General features: G+C 48.8%; 2 protein-coding genes across 5 annotated transcripts in view; one reads left to right on the forward strand and one right to left on the reverse strand.

Annotated features, from left to right (window-relative positions):
• Positions 1–1,793, reverse strand: part of CUNH2orf76 (chromosome unknown C2orf76 homolog) — a 57,896-nt gene extending 56,103 nt beyond the window's left edge. Inside the window, exon 1 of one of the 3 annotated variants that reach the window (XM_035008178.1) lies at positions 1,711–1,793. In XM_035008178.1, the coding sequence (XP_034864069.1) occupies positions 1,711–1,749 (39 nt within the window). In that variant the 5' untranslated portion in view covers positions 1,750–1,793. The other 2 variants (XM_035008179.1, XM_035008180.1) reach the window with 2 other exon arrangements.
• A 10-nt stretch (positions 1,794–1,803) lies between these two features.
• On the forward strand, positions 1,804–7,631 carry DBI (diazepam binding inhibitor, acyl-CoA binding protein). 2 transcript variants are annotated; one of them, XM_035008185.1, is made up of 5 exons: positions 1,853–1,976; positions 2,542–2,847; positions 3,049–3,166; positions 5,639–5,701; positions 7,336–7,631. In XM_035008185.1, exons 2-5 carry the CDS (start codon positions 2,779–2,781, stop codon positions 7,407–7,409), a joined length of 324 nt encoding a protein of 107 aa, XP_034864076.1. In that variant the 5' UTR covers positions 1,853–1,976; positions 2,542–2,778; the 3' UTR covers positions 7,410–7,631. The 2 variants fall into 2 exon arrangements, with proteins under 2 accessions (XP_034864077.1, XP_034864076.1); XM_035008186.1 differs by lacking the exon at positions 2,542–2,847 and having other exon boundaries at positions 1,804–1,976.
• The last annotated feature ends 9,268 nt before the right edge of the window (positions 7,632–16,899 follow it).

Raw genomic sequence — 16,899 nt, forward strand, 5'->3', positions numbered from 1 at the left:
ACAATCCTTACTAGTTATATACTTCACTTGCATTAGGCAACTTTTGTGGACTCACTTGGGCACAGAACTACCATGTGGAAAATTGGGTTTCTTTGTTTGTTTTTTAGGAAAGTGGAATATATTCCAAATAAGAAAGCAACAAATCAACCTCACTTAAACTGGTGATTGCCAAGTTAAAATACTAGCCTTGCTTTCCACAGTGTCCAGACAAAACTCAATCACATCAACCAATCTTTGAGGAATACAAAGTTACATTGTCAGAGTTACCTAATTGTGCTATTGTGCTAAACACAATAACCTAGTGTTAAAACCTAATGACTTTAAGATACATTTGACTATAAATCTGACCCACACAGACAATAATCTGAATTTCCATCAAGGAATCTGTAAGCACTAAATGATGGAACAAAAATGAATCCAGGCTTCACGTGTGCCGGGGCGGGGGGGGGGGGGGGGGAGAGCTCTGAACTGTCACTTTGGTAGGGGGGACCCTCTATTTCTTTTTTTTTTTTTTTAAGATTTTATTTATTTATTCATGAGAGACAGAGAGAGAGAGAGAAGCAGGCTACCAAGGAGCAGGGAGCCCGATGCGGGACTCGATCCCAGGACCCTGAGATCATGACCTGAGCCGAAGGCAGACGCTCAACCATCTGAGCCACCCAGGCGCCCAGGGACCCTCTATTTCTTAAGATTCAAATGTAATCTCCCCAAATTTAACTACAATCTTTTTGTTAATTTGTTTGGCTTTGCTTTCTCTACCAAAATTATTCATAGACTTAAGCCTCTAGATTTGTTCCCTGCTACTGCATCTCCACTTCTTCCCAAACATTTTATAAAGGCTGGCCTACCACTAGTTAGAAGTTACATCTGAAAGCTTTCACCTGGCCTTTCTTTCTAAACACCTGTGGCTGTAAATGGGGGGGCTGGGGTGTGTGTGTGAGGATTTCTAGTCTAGTCCTCTTGACACAAATTAGGAATTGGAGAGGAATGATCTTTGTAAGTGATCTCCAGTGAATTTTCCATCAATTCCCTCCCTTCACCCAGCTTTGTAACCACCAGAAAATTCTCATCAACTTCAAATTCTGTCAGCCACCTGCGCTGCTCTTTTCTGTTCCCATGGAGAGGATCAGCCTCTACAACAACTTCGCGAAGATGTGCCTCCCCTCAGTCTCATCCTCCTCCGCTTAAAATCCTCTGGCTTCCCATCTCAAAATAAAAGTCCAAATTCCTATAGCTCTTATAAAGGCCAAGCTCTGCATCACCTAGCCAGTCTGACACCTCTTTAACTCCCCAGCCTCATCTCTTTCTACTCTTTCCCTCCACTCTTTGCTCACACCTTTACACTTATTTTCTGCCTGGAATGCTCCTTCCTCTCCTTAAAAGGCTTTCTCAAATGTTACCTTCCCCTACCCTACCTTCCATGTAAAACTGTAAACTTCCAACTCCCTCAGCCCCTAACAAACTGCCCTAGTCCCCCGTGAGGGGCGGAGCCCACTCGTCCTCCCCAGGCCTGAGAGATTACTTGTACAGAGGCGCATCTTCCGGGCTCCTCACTCCAGACACAAGACTGAATGAAGAAGTCTCTGCTCTTCGGCCACCGCCCCCTCTCCTCCGCCCCCGCGGTCCACTCCCCACAGCAGCCGAACCCTGACCCCGACTCGGCCCTGCAAGCCCCCTCCAGCAAGCACGCCCGACCTCCGCGGGCCCCACCTGTTCCCGGCGTCCCCTTCGGCTCCTCACTGCGCGCATGCGAGCAAACCCACGTGGGTTCGGGCGGGGTTTGGCGGCGCTGCGGCGGCTGGACACGCCCCCAGCGTAGAGCTGGCTTCTGATTGGCTGCCTCTTGCCTGCCTGGCGGGGTTGGAGTCGTCTGCGGCTGCACATCTAAAGGCGCTGCCAGTCGAGTCGTGTGTTTCCTGCTCTTCGTCGTCTCCGCGAGTTCTCCGGATCTTCGCAACCCCGCCAGCATGTCTCAGGTATAAAGCGTGCCTAGCCTGGCAACGAAGGTGCGGCGAGGCTGCAGGCTAGGGGGAGGGGTGTATCTCCCAGGAAGAACTCCTCAGGGTCTTTCCCTTCCACGCCCCGCTGTGCCTCCTGGACCCGTGCCCAGCTCTGACTCTTTGCAGGGAGCCTCGTGAGCGGAACTTGCAGGGTTTGGACACTGCTACCCACCCGCAACCGCTAGAAAGTTGCCCATGGGGTGGACTTCGCGATGAAGCAGGAACAGGGGTCTGAGGCGAGGGTCCTAGGTAGAAAGATGGCAGGTAGAGGGTTCCGTGGATTGAAGGAGCAAAGAGACCGAGTTCCCCATCCGGAAGGTCAGGGCAGGAGTAGGGACGCCATGCAGAATGGGGAAGCAAGGAAGCCGCGGCTGACAACTTAGAGGTCAGGGGACATTGGAGGTTAGTGTCCAACGTGCGGGAAGGGGAGGGCTTGGGGAGAGGTGGCCCAGAAGCCTTTTTCCTCCTTCGAATGTAGTCGCCTTTCGGAGACTGAGCTGTGTGGGCTGACCTCTGACTCATCTCACCTCTCTCCAATCAGAACACTGAAATAGAGGTCAGCGCTGGACGCCCAGCCCCAGGGGGCGGGAGTCCAACGGGCTCCGGTCGCTGACACCTCCGTACTCAAACCCCGTCTCCTTCTCAATTGTTTGAAACACTCCTTCTCAATTGTTTGAAACACGCTGTGCTAGCCCTATCCGCAAGTCAGGGCTTTACTGAGACCCCGGCCTGACCCAGGGGTGGTCAGGCAGTTGACCACGCTTTTTCAGTGAAGTATATGCCTCCTGCAGGCACTCCTAGCCTGCTTCCTTCACCATTGTGTTTCCAGCACCTGGTACCTGGTATGGTAAGAGCATCCAGTACATAGTTATCCATCGAACGAGTGAACCCCTGTGCTTCCCCTCCTTGTTTTGCTGAATCTTTCTGGCTGCCCTGTTGGGGAACACACACTGCTTTTCCTCACAGGCATCGCAGGAGTGCTGCCTTTCCACCCTGTCTCTCCCCATTACTGAGCTCTATTTAGGCCTTTTCTCTCCCTCATGTTTAGGCTGAGTTTGACAAAGCTGCTGAGGATGTTAAGCACCTCAAGACCAAACCAGCAGATGATGAGATGTTGTTCATCTACAGCCACTACAAACAAGCAACTGTGGGTGACATAAACACAGGTATGGGGTGCCTGGGTGGCTCAGTTGGTTAAGCATCTGCCTTGAGCTCAGGTCATGATCCCAGGGTCCTGGGATCAAGTCCCGTGTCAGGCTCCCTGCTCATCGGTGAGCCTGCTTCTCCCTCTGCCTCTGACATTACCCTCGCTTGTGTTCTCTAGCTTTCTCTAGCTGTCAAATAAATAAATAAAATCTTTAATTAAAAAAATAAACACAGGTATGCTGAGATGAGCTTGGGAAGGCCCCCTACTCATCAAGGCAGACTCAGCAGCCTTGACGGGTGCTGGAACTCTTAATCTATGGGAACTGCACACTCAAAACCACCCAAAGCCCTACTCTTCAGGTGGAACATGGTAATGGCTCATGGCGTTCTCGCCCCGCCCCCGTGCCAAGATCATGCTCCTGAATGAGGCTCATGGACCCTGTACTGTTCTTGGTGGCTTGGGTAGCAGAATTCAAATCCTAGTTTTTGGAAGGACTTTACTGGTTATCACCAGCATTTTCCATCTACTTGGGAGGAAGCAGAGACCCCAGCCTGGAAGAGACTTAGTCCAAGCTCTGAGCTCAGTAGCAGCTTTGTTGAATCCTACTACTTCCACCGCAGACAGGCAGAATCAAAGTCAGAGCACTCGGCAGCCAGGCCAAGCCTGATAGCCGGAGCAGAGAAGCCGGCTTCCTGAGGCCGGTCAGAAGCATTTTTGCTGACAGTGGTTCCTGCTGACCGTTTCTTCCCTATTGAAAAAAATCTTGGGGCGCCTGGGTGGCGCAATCGTTAAGCGTCTGCCTTCGGCTCAGGTCATGATCCCAGCGTCCTGGGATCGAGTCCCGCATCGGGCTCCCTGCTCGGTGGGGAGTCTGCTTCTCCCTCTCCCACTCCCCCTACTTGTGTTCCCTCTCTTGCTGTGTCTCTCTCTGTCAATAAATAAAATCTTTAAAAAAAAAAAAAAGAAGAAAATCTTAGTACAGATTTTGAGGAGGTACCATATTCTGAATAGTCTTTCCTGCTTTGGACAGTTTTCATTCTGCCCCTAAGTCCCTGCAACTCAGGTGTGTACTGAGGCAACAGCACAATGCAGTCTCTGCAGGGACTCGGAGTGCAGTGGCCACGGCAGCATAGAAGAAGGTCACCCCCTCCTCTGTTCAGGAGGGAAAGCATGGCCAATCCCACCGCGCTTGGGGTGGGCGGTGGAGCAGGTGGGTGGCTGCCAGCCATTGGGAAGCAGCAAATGGTGCCCAGAGCAGTGCCAAATCAAAGTTCCCAGGAAGGGCTTTGCTGAGAAGATCTTGGGGCAAAGGTGAGTTCTGCGCTGGGTTTATAAACTTTATATCCTCTCAGGAAGGGAAAGGAGAGATGAAGCGGGGCTGGCCAGAGGAGCTGAGATGCTTTTCTGCCAAACAGGATTTTCCCAGACCCTGGCCTCTGCCCTGCTTTTACATGAGTATGTAGACTGGCTTGGAAATCTGTCGCTTCCTCATTGGGGAGGCATCAGCTCATTCTAGGGCTCCATTGTCCAATAGATTGTCACTACTAGCCCCATTCAGTTTTAAGTTGAAAATAGTTAAAATCCAGAGCTCAGTCCTCAGTGGCACAAGCCACATATCAAGTGCCACAAGTGGCCAGTGGCCCTGAGTTAGTGTAAATGTACATGTCCATCATCACAAAAAGGGCTTTTGGAGTGTGCTCACTCTTCCTGGATGATGATTCTGTAGGCGCCCTCTCCAGCATCCCTGGAAATGCTTCTCTGAAAGCATCTGAGGAGACTTGCGGTTTCTCAGGCACAGTGGTCTGGGCCATGGGCACTGGGATTGCTCCTCTTGCCTTTGTTCTCAGGGTGGCAGTAAAATAGGTCAGCAGGGAAGTAGCCAGTGTGTTTCCCAAGTGCAGCTGATGACAGGTCTGGTGTAAAATCATGGCGTAACTTTAAGAATGCTTTGCCTTTGGAGACAAAACGCCCACAGATTAACAAGAATTAGACTAACAACTTGGTAGAAAAATGGGGCAAGGATATGAACAGACTATTCACAGAAAGAGGAGCCCAGAAAACTGATAGCAATAATAACGTGAAAGAGAGAAATTGGGTGACTGAGAGCAGGGGTGGGAGGGAAACTTTATAGTATTCTCCGTGACAGCATTTCAATTTTAAGCCATATGAATGGATGTAGTACTTGTTTAAAAAAATTTTTTTAAGTATGGTTTTTAAAAGGAGAAATTTTGGAGTTAAAATTTAACTTCTAAGACAAAGTCTGCCTAGTAATGAGAACAGTTTTCTTCCTATTTTCTCTAAATCTTAAGTTTGGATTTCTGTACATCTGGGTTTCTGAAGGCAGAACCCACTGTGCTGGACCCATTTAACTCCCTAACAGAGCTTGGAAGCAACCAATGAAATGAAAGATGGCTTTCAGGACAAGAGAGTCGATGATGTTCTCCATTAGAACTTGAAGCAGGTCTAATGTCTTTTTCTTTCCTTGTTTCAGAACGGCCTGGGCTGTTGGATCTCAAAGGCAAGGCCAAGTGGGATGCCTGGAATCATCTGAAAGGTAATTGTTCGTAATCAGTTTCCCTAGTCTGTGAAGCCCAGTAATGAAATACTCTTCATTATGGAGTGTAAGGGGTAAGGAGAGTAAACAGAGTGGATGGAACACATGCCAGAAACCAGCCTGGCCTGGCCAAAATGGAAAAAAACTGGACCACCTACTTTTTCTCCTAATACCATGTATGCCTTCTCCAAGAGCACTGTCTCTGAGCAGTGGTATTGTCGGGAGAGGAGGGGCTGGGGACCCGGTTACTGAAAAACAGACTGTGGCGGGCGGGGGGTGGGGGGGGCGGTGTGTGAAATAGTTGGCCTGGGCTTTATATGTATTCACAAGAAGGAGTGGTTGCGGGTCGCCTGGGTGGCTCAGTCATTAAGCGTCTGCCTTTGGCTCAGGTCATGATCCCAGGGTCCTGGGATCAAGTCCTGCATTGGGCTCCCTGCTCCGCTTCTCCTTCTCCCTCTGCCGCTCCCCCTGCTTGTGTTCCCTGTCTCACTGTGTCTCTCTCTGTCAAATAAAGAAATAAAATCTTAAAAAAAAAGGAGGAGTGGTTTCCTGCCTGCACCTTCCTCTTCCTTGCAAGGCCGGGCAGTGATCCCCTAGCCCAAGCAGCCCTCCCCAGCTCCCTTCCAGCCAGAAAGGCACATAAAGGAAGGGAGTGAGTACTCCCCATGAACGGAGCTACTACACGCTAAACAGCAGTAGCCAAGAAGTACCCCAGCTCCGACTTCATCACGTGTCGCCTGCGGCAGCAAGACCTGCCAGTTGGCACTGAAGCTGCCTACCAGCTTTTGTGTTCTCGCTCGCTAGCTTCTGAATAAGCCCTCTGTCTTCCTGCAAATGAAAAGCCCTCGGATTCAAAAAGGGCCAGGATACAATCAATACACTCCTAGGATTTGCAAGAAACTGGAACAGGAATGCGCGTCTGACTGCCCATCGTCACTGGCCATTCGCATACCGGTGTCCAGGCGCTCTGCAGTGTTTCAGAAGGCGCTCCGATTCCCAGCGTCTCTCCCTCACCGCAGAGTCCAGGAAACCGGAGCTCACTGTCCGTGTCCTTTGGACTGCAGCACGAGGGCAGAGATGTGCCTCATTCACCTCCACGAGCTAGCTGCCTTTGCTCACAGTTCTCGAAACTTTTCCCACAGCTCCTCTCTGGGGAGAAGAGGGTGCCTGGCTTTGCTTTCTCACTGCCAGCTTTCTCCAGCAGAGAAGAGCCCAACAGATAGGTCAGAGCCAACCATGAGAGTCAGAGTCAACAGGGCCAGGAAAGTCACTGCGACTCCCCATGTTAGGCTTTCCGACCTGTCTGGAGATCCAGCCTTGCCCTTGAGGCTCAGGTTGACCACTCACTCACAACAGTGGGAGACTCATGTGGCCAGCAGGCCAATGACGGGCCTCAGGACAGGTGCACGCACATTAGGGGTTCAGTGCTTTCGGGAGCATCAGCTGCAGGCCCAGCTCCTTAAGTATTTCAAGTTGAATCCTGGACGTCTGTGAGGTGCAGGTAAGAGACACCCCACTTCACAGGGGAGAAACTGAGCCTCCGAACATGAAACTGGGACTGTATAGGGCTTTTAAGTCTGCTGCTTTTCTACCGTGCTGCCTCTCTGACAAATAATCCTGTTGATTCCTTCCAGGGACTTCCAAGGAAGACGCCATGAAAGCTTACATCAACAAAGTAGAAGAACTAAAGAAAAAATATGGAATATAACAGACTGGATTTGGCTGCCAACACTGCATTTCATCTAAACCGATCTAATGCCTTTCTTTTCTAATACTGTGGATGACATGAAATAATGCAAATAGCCTGTTAGCCTAGGTCCTGAAGACCGCACAGGGCATGGTTCCAACAGAGTAGGGCCTGCCATGGTTACTGACCTGCACTGAGTAGTTTTTATCCGTAGATCTATTAAAAGCACATTTGTTACTTTAAGTCTTCAGTAATCTGGGTTCTTGAAATAGTTTACTCCATTCCGATCGCTCCTCCTCACACCCTTTTTCTAAAGATTTCATCTGGAAGTGTTTGAGCTCACCCTCCTCTACTCTGGTGGGATGCGAGGCAGGTGACACACCTCTGGTTGGGAGGGAAAGGGTTACAGAAATAGCCTTTCCTACCTCCTTCTTCCTCCCCCTTCCAGCCACACTGACCGGGTGGGCTGGCTGAGACCTCAGGCCTCAGGGACTGTCAACCCTCTGCTGGAGACATTGCTGGCCTCAAGCTCCAAGTAAAGCAGGGTTGACAAGTATTTGAGGTTTGTCTGAAGTCCCTCCCGTCCATGGTTCCAGAGCAAAGGAGCAAGGCTAGAAGCCCCAGTCAGGAATGAACTGTGCATCTGCCACGGGGTATTCCCAGAGTTCCAGGCCCGTGGGCAGCTGGGCAGGCAAAACTGAGTGGGGAAGTGGGTGTTCAGCAGGAAGAAGGGAGATCAGGACCCAGGAGGCCAAGGGTTAAGGTTACAGAGAAGAAAGGCTGGAGCTTGACCCTGGGGGTTATAGGTTGTCGAAAAGTAAGAAAGCAAAAGACAGCCGACAGGCCCTCCTTGCCAGATGCTCTACCCGACTCACTCCCACAGTCTTGCGAGGAAGGTAGTGGTTTTCCCATTGTGCAGGTGAGGATGCTAAGGCTGAAAGGGGTCAAGGGAGAAGCTCCTTGAGGCCAGACAGCCATACTTTTTTGTTTTTCTTTTTTTTTTTAAGCCATACGTTTTTAAGCATCTCAGGTGATTCTGAGACTCTGCCAGGTTTGGAAACACACCCGCGCCCCCCGCCCTCCCCCAACACACAGCCTCAGTCCGTTCCCTCCGAAGCCTCTGCCCTGGTCTTAGACCTCGTTCAGCCCGCAGTACAGGGAGGAATCAGATTTGCGGTGACTTGCCCAAGGCCACTCAGCTGGCAAATAAGAGCCAGCATTCACACGCTCATCTCCCTGGCTCAGATGCCTGCACCACACAGGTAGCCTCACAGGTGTGCCCTGTGCTGGAACGGGAGAAACCGGAACAGCAGGAAGGGCCTGGCATACAGCATACCTTCAGTGAGAAGTGGCACCAGATAGAAGTCTTGATAATGAAGCTGAAAAGCACAGAATTTGTCAACAAAGGGGCTAGGCAGCTGCTGGAAAGTAGATGTGGTCAGAGGCATTCAGATTGTGGACCTGACGGCATCTGTGGGTTCTGAGAATGGTGATTGTCCCGTGCTAGCCCAGCCTGCACATGGAAAACGAGCCCCAGAAGCTCAGGTATAGATGGGGGGCGGGGGAGTGCTCCCAGTGGGGCCAACGTTCAAAACCTGGACGTGCGCCCTGAGTCAAGTGACTTCTTGAGCAGCCATGTCATTTATACGGGAGTTAGCCTTCCCTGGGCGCTAATGTGACTGAGGGCCTATGAGTCAGGAGGCCCTCTGTTCTCTCTGTTCTGCTCTCTCCCCACCCAGCTCCACGGCACCCAGCCTGCCAAGGCCACGGAACTCCCAGGCATCCCTGAGCCCGAGGTGGGGGCAGAGCGACTCAACTATACCCATACCTGCATTCTCTCCTTGGATCAGTTTTTGGCTGCTTCAGGGGTAAGCCAAAGGAAAAACCACCTTCAATGAGTCCAGGGCATGGTTCTTGTCCAGACAGACCTGGCGCTGGGGTCAGGCCTACCTCACTTAACCTGGAGGCTGGTGGTCAGTGTGAAATGTAATTGTGTGAGGAACTCCTGCCTAGCGGGGGTGCCCAGTGTGTGACCCTTCATCAGGAATTTTTCTCCCGCCGATTTTCTACCACCTCTTGTCCCTGGCAACATCCCTTGCAATGGCTGTCAGAGTCAAGGACCTAGCCCAGAAGCAGATGGTCAGCCCCTGTGGCGACACTGGCAGGGCTGTGGGCAGAAGAACCTGCCCGGTACTCGAGCTCGTGAAAGGAAGCCGGAGCAAGGCAGATGTGTGCTCAGGCACCGTATTGCCGCCCGGCTGCCGGCCAGCATCAGGGAACGGGCCTCGGCCTAGGGAAGCCCTGACAAAGAGGGGGCAGCCTGGCCATCTGTAGTTACGTGGGCTAGGACTGTGTTAGGACTACGCCATGGTTCTTCTCCCCCGGACGCAGATGGCAGAGAACCACCACGGGAGCGGAAAGGCCCACCTGCCCACAAGTGGCGTGGCCTCCAGTTACCGGCTGTCGTTTGCTGAGAACCTGCAGGGTGAGCCTCCCGCTCAGGTTCATTACTTCGGTTGGTGAATTTAATCCCACGGTGCTTTGAAGTCGGTACTACACCTCAATGCTCTGTGATGGGAATGACTGGACCCATTATTCAGATGAAGGGGTTAAGACTCAGGTGACGTGAATGGATCCAAACCCAGGGCTCTCTGCCCAGGAAGGGCCTGCTTGTCCCCTTCTGTCACATTCTCTCTCGTGACCACCGGCTGCCACTCAGTTTTGCAGGGCCCCTGTCCGATGACAAGGGTGACCCTTGCCCCGCTGGGCTAGGAGGAGGTGCTGTGAACTCCCCCGCCTACTGTGCAGGTCTTTCTGAGGGGCAGCTCAGGGAAGCAGGTCACATCTCCCAGGCTGGAGCGGGGACCCCCAATGGCCCATACTTTTTTCTTTTTCTTTTTTTTTTTTAAGCATCTCAGGTGATTCTGAGACTGCCAGGTTTGGAAACACACCTGCGCCCCCCCCCCCCCCCCCGCCCCAACACACACACGCACTATAAAGTAGTGGAACTGGTTTCTCCAAAAGTAACAAGCTGTGGTGTTCTTTTTTTTTAAGATTTTATTTATTTGCCAGAGAGAGAGAGAGCACAAGCACGGGGAGCGGCAGGCAGAGGGAGAAGCAGGTTCCCTGCCAAGCAAGGAGCCCGATGCGGGGCTCGATCCGAGGACCATGGGATCATGACCTGAGCCGAAGGCAGACGCCTAACCGCCTGACTCCCCAGGCGCCCCACAAGCTGTGGTGTTCTGGGAACACGGCACCAGTGGCTTCAGGGGCCATGCCCTTGACACTGGGTATGGTCATATGACTTGCTTTGGCCAGTGAAATTTGATCAGACATGATGCAAGGAAGAGCTGTCGATGCGCTTACTTGGCTTGATTTGCCCTCATATACTTCGCTATCTGCCATGAGAAGAATATTCCTGAGGAGCAGCGGCCCCAGGTAGATGTGAGAGACAGGTAGAACACACCTGAACCTAACCCACAGCCTAAAGTTAAGTCCAGTTGGTCTCAGGGAAGCCTGGCAGAGCCACCATCAACTGAAGACCTGTGAGCTACTACACACTGATGAGAAATGTTGTTGTAAGGTCCTCAGTCTTGGGGCTTGTTGGTTATGCAGCATTTTTGTAGCACATGTTCACAGAGGACATTTGACGTTTTTGTCCATCCAGCATCCCCTCCCTCGCCCATTTGAGCAACTGTTGAGAGGTGGTTCTGGTAGGCTGCCAACCACAGAACCTCATTCCAGAAGTGGACATATCTGAGTCCATTCAAGACAGTGGGAATGGGGCACCTGGGTGGCTCAGTTGGTTGAGCTTCCAACTCTTGATTTCAGCTCAGGTCATGATTTCAGGGCCATGAGATCGAGCCCCGAGTTGGGCTCCATGCTCAGCGTGGAGTCTGTTTCAGATTCTCTCCCTCCCTCTGCCCCTCGCCCCCCCATGCTCTCTCTCTCTCAAATAAATAAACAAGCCTTTAAAAAACAAAGATGGGGGAAGGAGAAGGAAAGGACAAAACGATATCCCCTCCCATCTGAGGATCTCCAGTAGGCAGAAAAATGATGTCCCAAGGATGTCCATGTTCTGAGCCCCAGAACCTGTGAATATGTTAGGTTACACAGCAAGGGGCAATTAAGGTTGCAGATGGAAGTAAGGTTGTTATTTAGCTGACCTTAAAATAGAGAGGTGATCCTGCATTCTCTAGCTGGGCCCACTGTAATCACAAGGGTCCTTAAATGTGGAAGAAGCAAGGAGAACAGTCAATGTCAGAGTGATGTGATATTGCTGGCTTTGAAGAAGTCATAAGCCAGGGCCTCCAGAAACTGAAAAAGACAAGGAAAGAGAGACTCCCCTACAGCCTCCAGAAGGAATGCAGCCCTCCTGGCACCCTGACTGTAGCCTAGTGAGATCTGGGTCAGACTTCTGACCTCCAGAACTGGAAGGCAATAAATCTGTGTTGTTTTAAGCTACTAAATCTGTAATAATTTGTTACAGCAACAGGAGACTAGGTAAGATGATAGGAAACAAATCCAGGATCTGTCCCTGAAGAACCACATACACCTCTGTTTATGTCTCATTGGCCAGAATTTAACCACATGCTTAGCTATAAGACAGACTGTGCACCTTGTCAACCCAAATAGAACTCGGATGTCATTAAAAGGGGAGAGGGCGAGTATACAGATGGCAACCTAGGTCACAGAACTCCATTCCTTGGGCCACAGTGATGATCCAGCATGGTCAGGACTCAGCCGATTAGCTCTTACCATAGATTTTATTTGGACACTGGAAGAAAAAAGTTATCTGTTGCTGTATAACAAGTCACCCCCAAACTTAGTGGCTTAAGACAACAACAATAATTTCATTACCATTCTCACGGTTCCGGCGTCGACTGGGCTTTCGCTGGAGGCTGTTTTTCAGAGTAGCTCACATGGTTGCCACTAGATGATCATGGGGATGGAGTCCCCTCAGAGTCTCGTCACTCATGCTGGTGCCTGGTGGCTGAACCTGGCTGTCAGCCAGGACCCCTACACAGGGCTCGCCATGTGGGGGAGGCTTCCTAATAGCACGAGTTCCCAGAGCGGGTGTCCCAAGAGACCCAGGCAGAATCCGTATCACCTCGCCTCCCAAGCCACATAGCGGCACCTCCGCCATCATCATAAACGCACCCAAATTCAAGGACAGAGAACACAGGCCCCATTGCTTAATAGGAGGAGTGTCAAAGTCCCATCGTTGGAAAGGGATGGAAGACACTGTTGCAGCCATTTGAGGGGGGGACTGGGGTATAACCTGTCAGAGATTCATGACCTTATCACATGAGGCCTCCTTCAAGCTGTCCTTTTTAGATAACTGAACCATTACATCCCCTTTTGGGGGGACAGCTTGAGCTAATCTGATGCAGGTTTCCGTCACTTCCTGGTGACAACGTTTTAATGCACATCTCACGGGGCTACTCTCAGGATAAGATGACTGATAATGCTTGCAAAATTCACATCACAGTGCTAACTCTAGGGACCTCCTAAGTGAAATTTCCCTTCTCCCTGTTCCTTCCCTTCCACTGACCCTTCACTTCCCCTGTGGATGGTGGGAACTGGCAGCCAATGCCGTCAATGATGCAAGATAGCAAGAACAGCAGCCTTTACCACGATGGACAGTTCACACCCCTTGCTTGCAGTTATACTCTTGGGAATTTTGTAATGCATTTGCTCCAGCCCAATGCAGACAAAGTTCCACTCTTCAGCGATAGTCTTTTTTTCCCTCTATCCACTGACTTAACATTTCCATCAGTTTGATCTTAAACGGGGTCCTGCACTATCTTCATATTAAAGCAAAAGATTTGACAAATTGATTTTAGGAGTTTTTAAACAAACCTTTTAGGGTACAGTCTCTTTAAATGCATCATACTGTGAATCCCCAGTAGACCTCTCCTTCATATCTCAGCTCCAGACTGCCACATTGAAAATTCTTTTCTAATTCGAAAAACAATGTGCATGTATTATAGCTAACTTGGAAAATACCAGAAACTATAAAAAGGAGAACAAATAATCTCTCGTAGTCCTTTAGCATATCATGAGGATCACATTGTGTAGAAAGTTCTATAACCTCATTTCTCCCCGCTAAAAGTATATCGTGAAAAATGTCTGGGTAATATTTGTATCACATTGTTGAACTGCCATTGAATTAGTATCCTGATAAGTAATATCCAGTTTTTGCTATTATTATGATAACTTATAAAATATCTTCATATTTAGATCTTTGAAAACATTTTGACTTTTCACTTAGAGATAAATCCTTGGATATAACTTACGGATTCAAAATATAGAATTTCTATGCATATGTAAAATATTTCCATAAAAAAGCTTTTACTGGTCATTTACCCATGTGCCCTGCCATCATCACATCCTTGAGCCAGCATTGAGTAGTATCACGTTAAAAATTGTTTTGTCTTGGGCGCCTGGGTGGCTCAGTTGGTTAAGCGACTGCCTTCGGCTCAGGTCATGATCCTGGAGTCCCTGGATCGAGTCCCGCATCGGGCTCCCTGCTCGGCAGGGAGTCTGCTTTGCCCTCTGACCCTATCCCCTCTCATGTGCTTGCTCTCTCTCATTCTCTCTCTCTCAAATAAATAAATAAAATCTTTAAAAAAAAATTGTTTTGTCTTTATACTTTGGAGGGTGAAACATGGTGTCTTGCAGTTTGAGGTTCTTTCTCAGGTCCAGCGCTGCTCCCCAAAGTTCAATTCAATGGCCAGGGAGCAGAAGGCCAGATGTTTCCCATGAGCCAAGGTTGTGTGTGTTAATGGGTTAACCAGGGAGGCCCTGAGGTGCCCAGGAAGCCAAGTGGGACTGAGGCGTCCCCACCCTGCCTCACAGGCCAGGTGCCATGCAGGGGGCACCAAATGCAAAGCCTTTTTTGGTGTCACTGCAGTGACAAAGCCACCGTCCTGAATCGCGCACATGATCAAGACCCAAATGCTCACAAAGGAGCCTGAGCTCCTGCGTGGAAAGAGGGAAATGTGTTGGACGCTCCAAGGGAGGAAGCCACTTTCCAGCACTGATAGCCACGGGACAGAACAGCGCGATACACAGATGGAGGGAGGGTCTGCAGGAGCTGGTGACAGGGAGCAAGAAAAGTTAGCCTCAGAGCACCTGGGTGGCTCAGTCGTTAAGCGTCTGCCTTCCGCTCAGGTCATGATCCCAGGGTCCTGGGATCGAGCCCCGCATCGGGCTCCCTGCTCAGCGGGAAGCCTGTGTCTTCCTCTCCCACTCCCCCTGCTTGTGTTTCCTCTCTCGCTGTCTCTCTCTGTCAAACAAATAAATAAAATTTAAAAAAAAAGAAAAGAAAGAAAGAAAAGAAAAGCTAGCCTCCTTTCAGCCTCACCCAACTTTAAAGGATTTTGAGGGCTTTCATCTTATTTATTTCTCTCCATTTTATTGGGAAACTTTTCCAACATACAGAAAAGTTGAGGGCAACCCTCGTGGGTCCCCTCCCTCTTCAGGAGCTTTGTACTATCGCTCAATAAACTTTGTTTTGCTGCCCACTAGAAAGAAAGAAAAGAAAGAAAGAGAGAGAGAGAGAGAAAGAAAGAAAAAGAAAAAGAAATAAGAAAGAAAAGTTGAAAGACTTTTACAGTGAATACCCATGTAGCCACTACCTAGATTTTTACCACAGCATTTTACGCCAGTCACTTTCTCATACAGCAGCCCATCCACCCCTTAATCCTGCAAACTGAACTCTTTTTGATGCATTTCAAAGTAAGCCGCAGATATTAATATGCTTCCCCCTAAATACTTAAATGGGTATATTATTAACTTGAGTTCAACATTTGTTTACAGTTTTATTTCTTTGGGGTCAAATTCAACCACGATAAAATGCAAGCATCTTAAACATACCACGATAAAATGCAAGCATCTTAAACATACCACCAGATATGTTTTAACAAATGCACATACTTGTACAACTCAGATCCCTGTCAAAATATAGAACACTGCTATAATCCAGAAAGTTCCTTCATGCCCCTTCCGGGTCAATATCTGTCACCATGCTCCTGGAGGCAAATGCTGCTCTCATTTTTTTTTTTTACCCTAGATTAGTTTTGCCTTTCTACAGCTTCATATAGGTGGATTCACACATTTGTATTCTTTGTGGGAGGTTTCTTTCACCTTATCTAAGAACACTTTGTGATGTAGGAAAAAACTAGCAAACTATAGGGCCTACTGGGAGCCCAGCGTTCATGTGGGACAAACATGGAAAAAGGTTTTCCATTAAATATAATTTAAAATGACAGTGGAGGGACACCTGGGTGGTGCAGTTGGTTAAGCGTCTGACTCTTGGTTTTGGCTCAGGTTGTGATCTCAAGGTCATGAGATCAAGCACTGCATTGGGCTCTGCGCTCAGCATAGAATCTGCTTGAGATTCTCTCTCCCTCTCCCTCTGCCCCTGCCCCTACTCTCTCTCTCTCAAATAAATAAATATTTAAGAAAAAAGACAGTGGAAAACACCATTAAGAGAAGCCAAAGGTAACCCAGAGTGGGAAAAAAATGTTTGCAATACGTCTATCCTACAAAATACTCGTATCCAGAATATATAAAGAACTCCCACAAATCAGTAATAAAAAGACAGATAATCCAATGGGAAAAAAGAGCAAAGGACTTGAACTTCTCAAAAGAGGCTATGCAAATGACCAATAAATACACAAAAAGGTGCTCAACCTTGCTAGTCATCAGAGAAATTTAAGACCACAATATGATACAAGTACACAGCCACCAGAATAGCAAAAATGAAAAAGAAAAAGAAATGTCAAGTATTGGCAAAATGTACAGCAATCAGAACTCTCATATGCTGCTGATGTTCCATCAGCACAAATATTTCAGCTCAAATATCTTAGATAACTGTCTGATAGTAAAGCTAAACATATGTATACCATAGGGCCCAGCAACTCAATTCCTGGGTATACACCCAACTGAAACACATCACGAAGACCTGCACAAAAATGTTCGTAACAGCACTATTCATAACAGCCCAAAACTGAAAATAACCCACATGTCCATCAACAGGAGAACAGAAGAAGTAATATGGAATATTCATGCAATGGAATAATATACGATAATAAATGGACAAACTACAACCTCATGCAATAGTACAGATGAATCTCACAAATATTACAGTGAGTGGGGAAAAAAGACACAAACGTTACATAGATGCAAAAATCTTTAATAAAATATTAGCAAATCAAATCCAGCAATATGTAAAAAGGATAAAGCGAGATTTATTACAGGAATACAAAGTTGGCCTAACATTCAGAAACAAATCACTGCAATTCACCATATTGAAAGACTGAAAAAACAAAATGTGATCACCTCAGTAGATGCAGAAAAAGCATTTAACAAGTGTCGTTCCCCATCCATGATACAAACTCTAAACAAACTAACACTATAAGGAAACTTCTCCTTATGGTGGTAAGATGTCCACTCTTACCACTTCTATTCAGCAGCATCCTGGAGCTTCTAGCAAGGACATGTG

The sequence above is a fragment of the Mirounga leonina genome, unplaced genomic scaffold (genome assembly GCF_011800145.1).
Source record: "Mirounga leonina isolate KUSES-001 unplaced genomic scaffold, KU_Mleo_1.0 Mir_151, whole genome shotgun sequence".
Lineage (NCBI taxonomy): Eukaryota > Metazoa > Chordata > Mammalia > Carnivora > Phocidae > Mirounga > Mirounga leonina.

Bases quoted from the DNA above. Each gene is read 5' to 3' on its own strand.
- DBI (XM_035008185.1), top strand. From the start codon at position 2,779: ATGCCTCCTGCAGGCACTCCTAGCCTGCTTCCTTCACCATTGTGTTTC. The intron at 2,848-3,048 runs GTAAGAGCATCC...CCTCATGTTTAG, and splicing joins AGCACCTGGTACCTGGTATG to GCTGAGTTTGACAAAGCTGC. The intron at 5,702-7,335 runs GTAATTGTTCGT...GATTCCTTCCAG, and splicing joins TGCCTGGAATCATCTGAAAG to GGACTTCCAAGGAAGACGCC.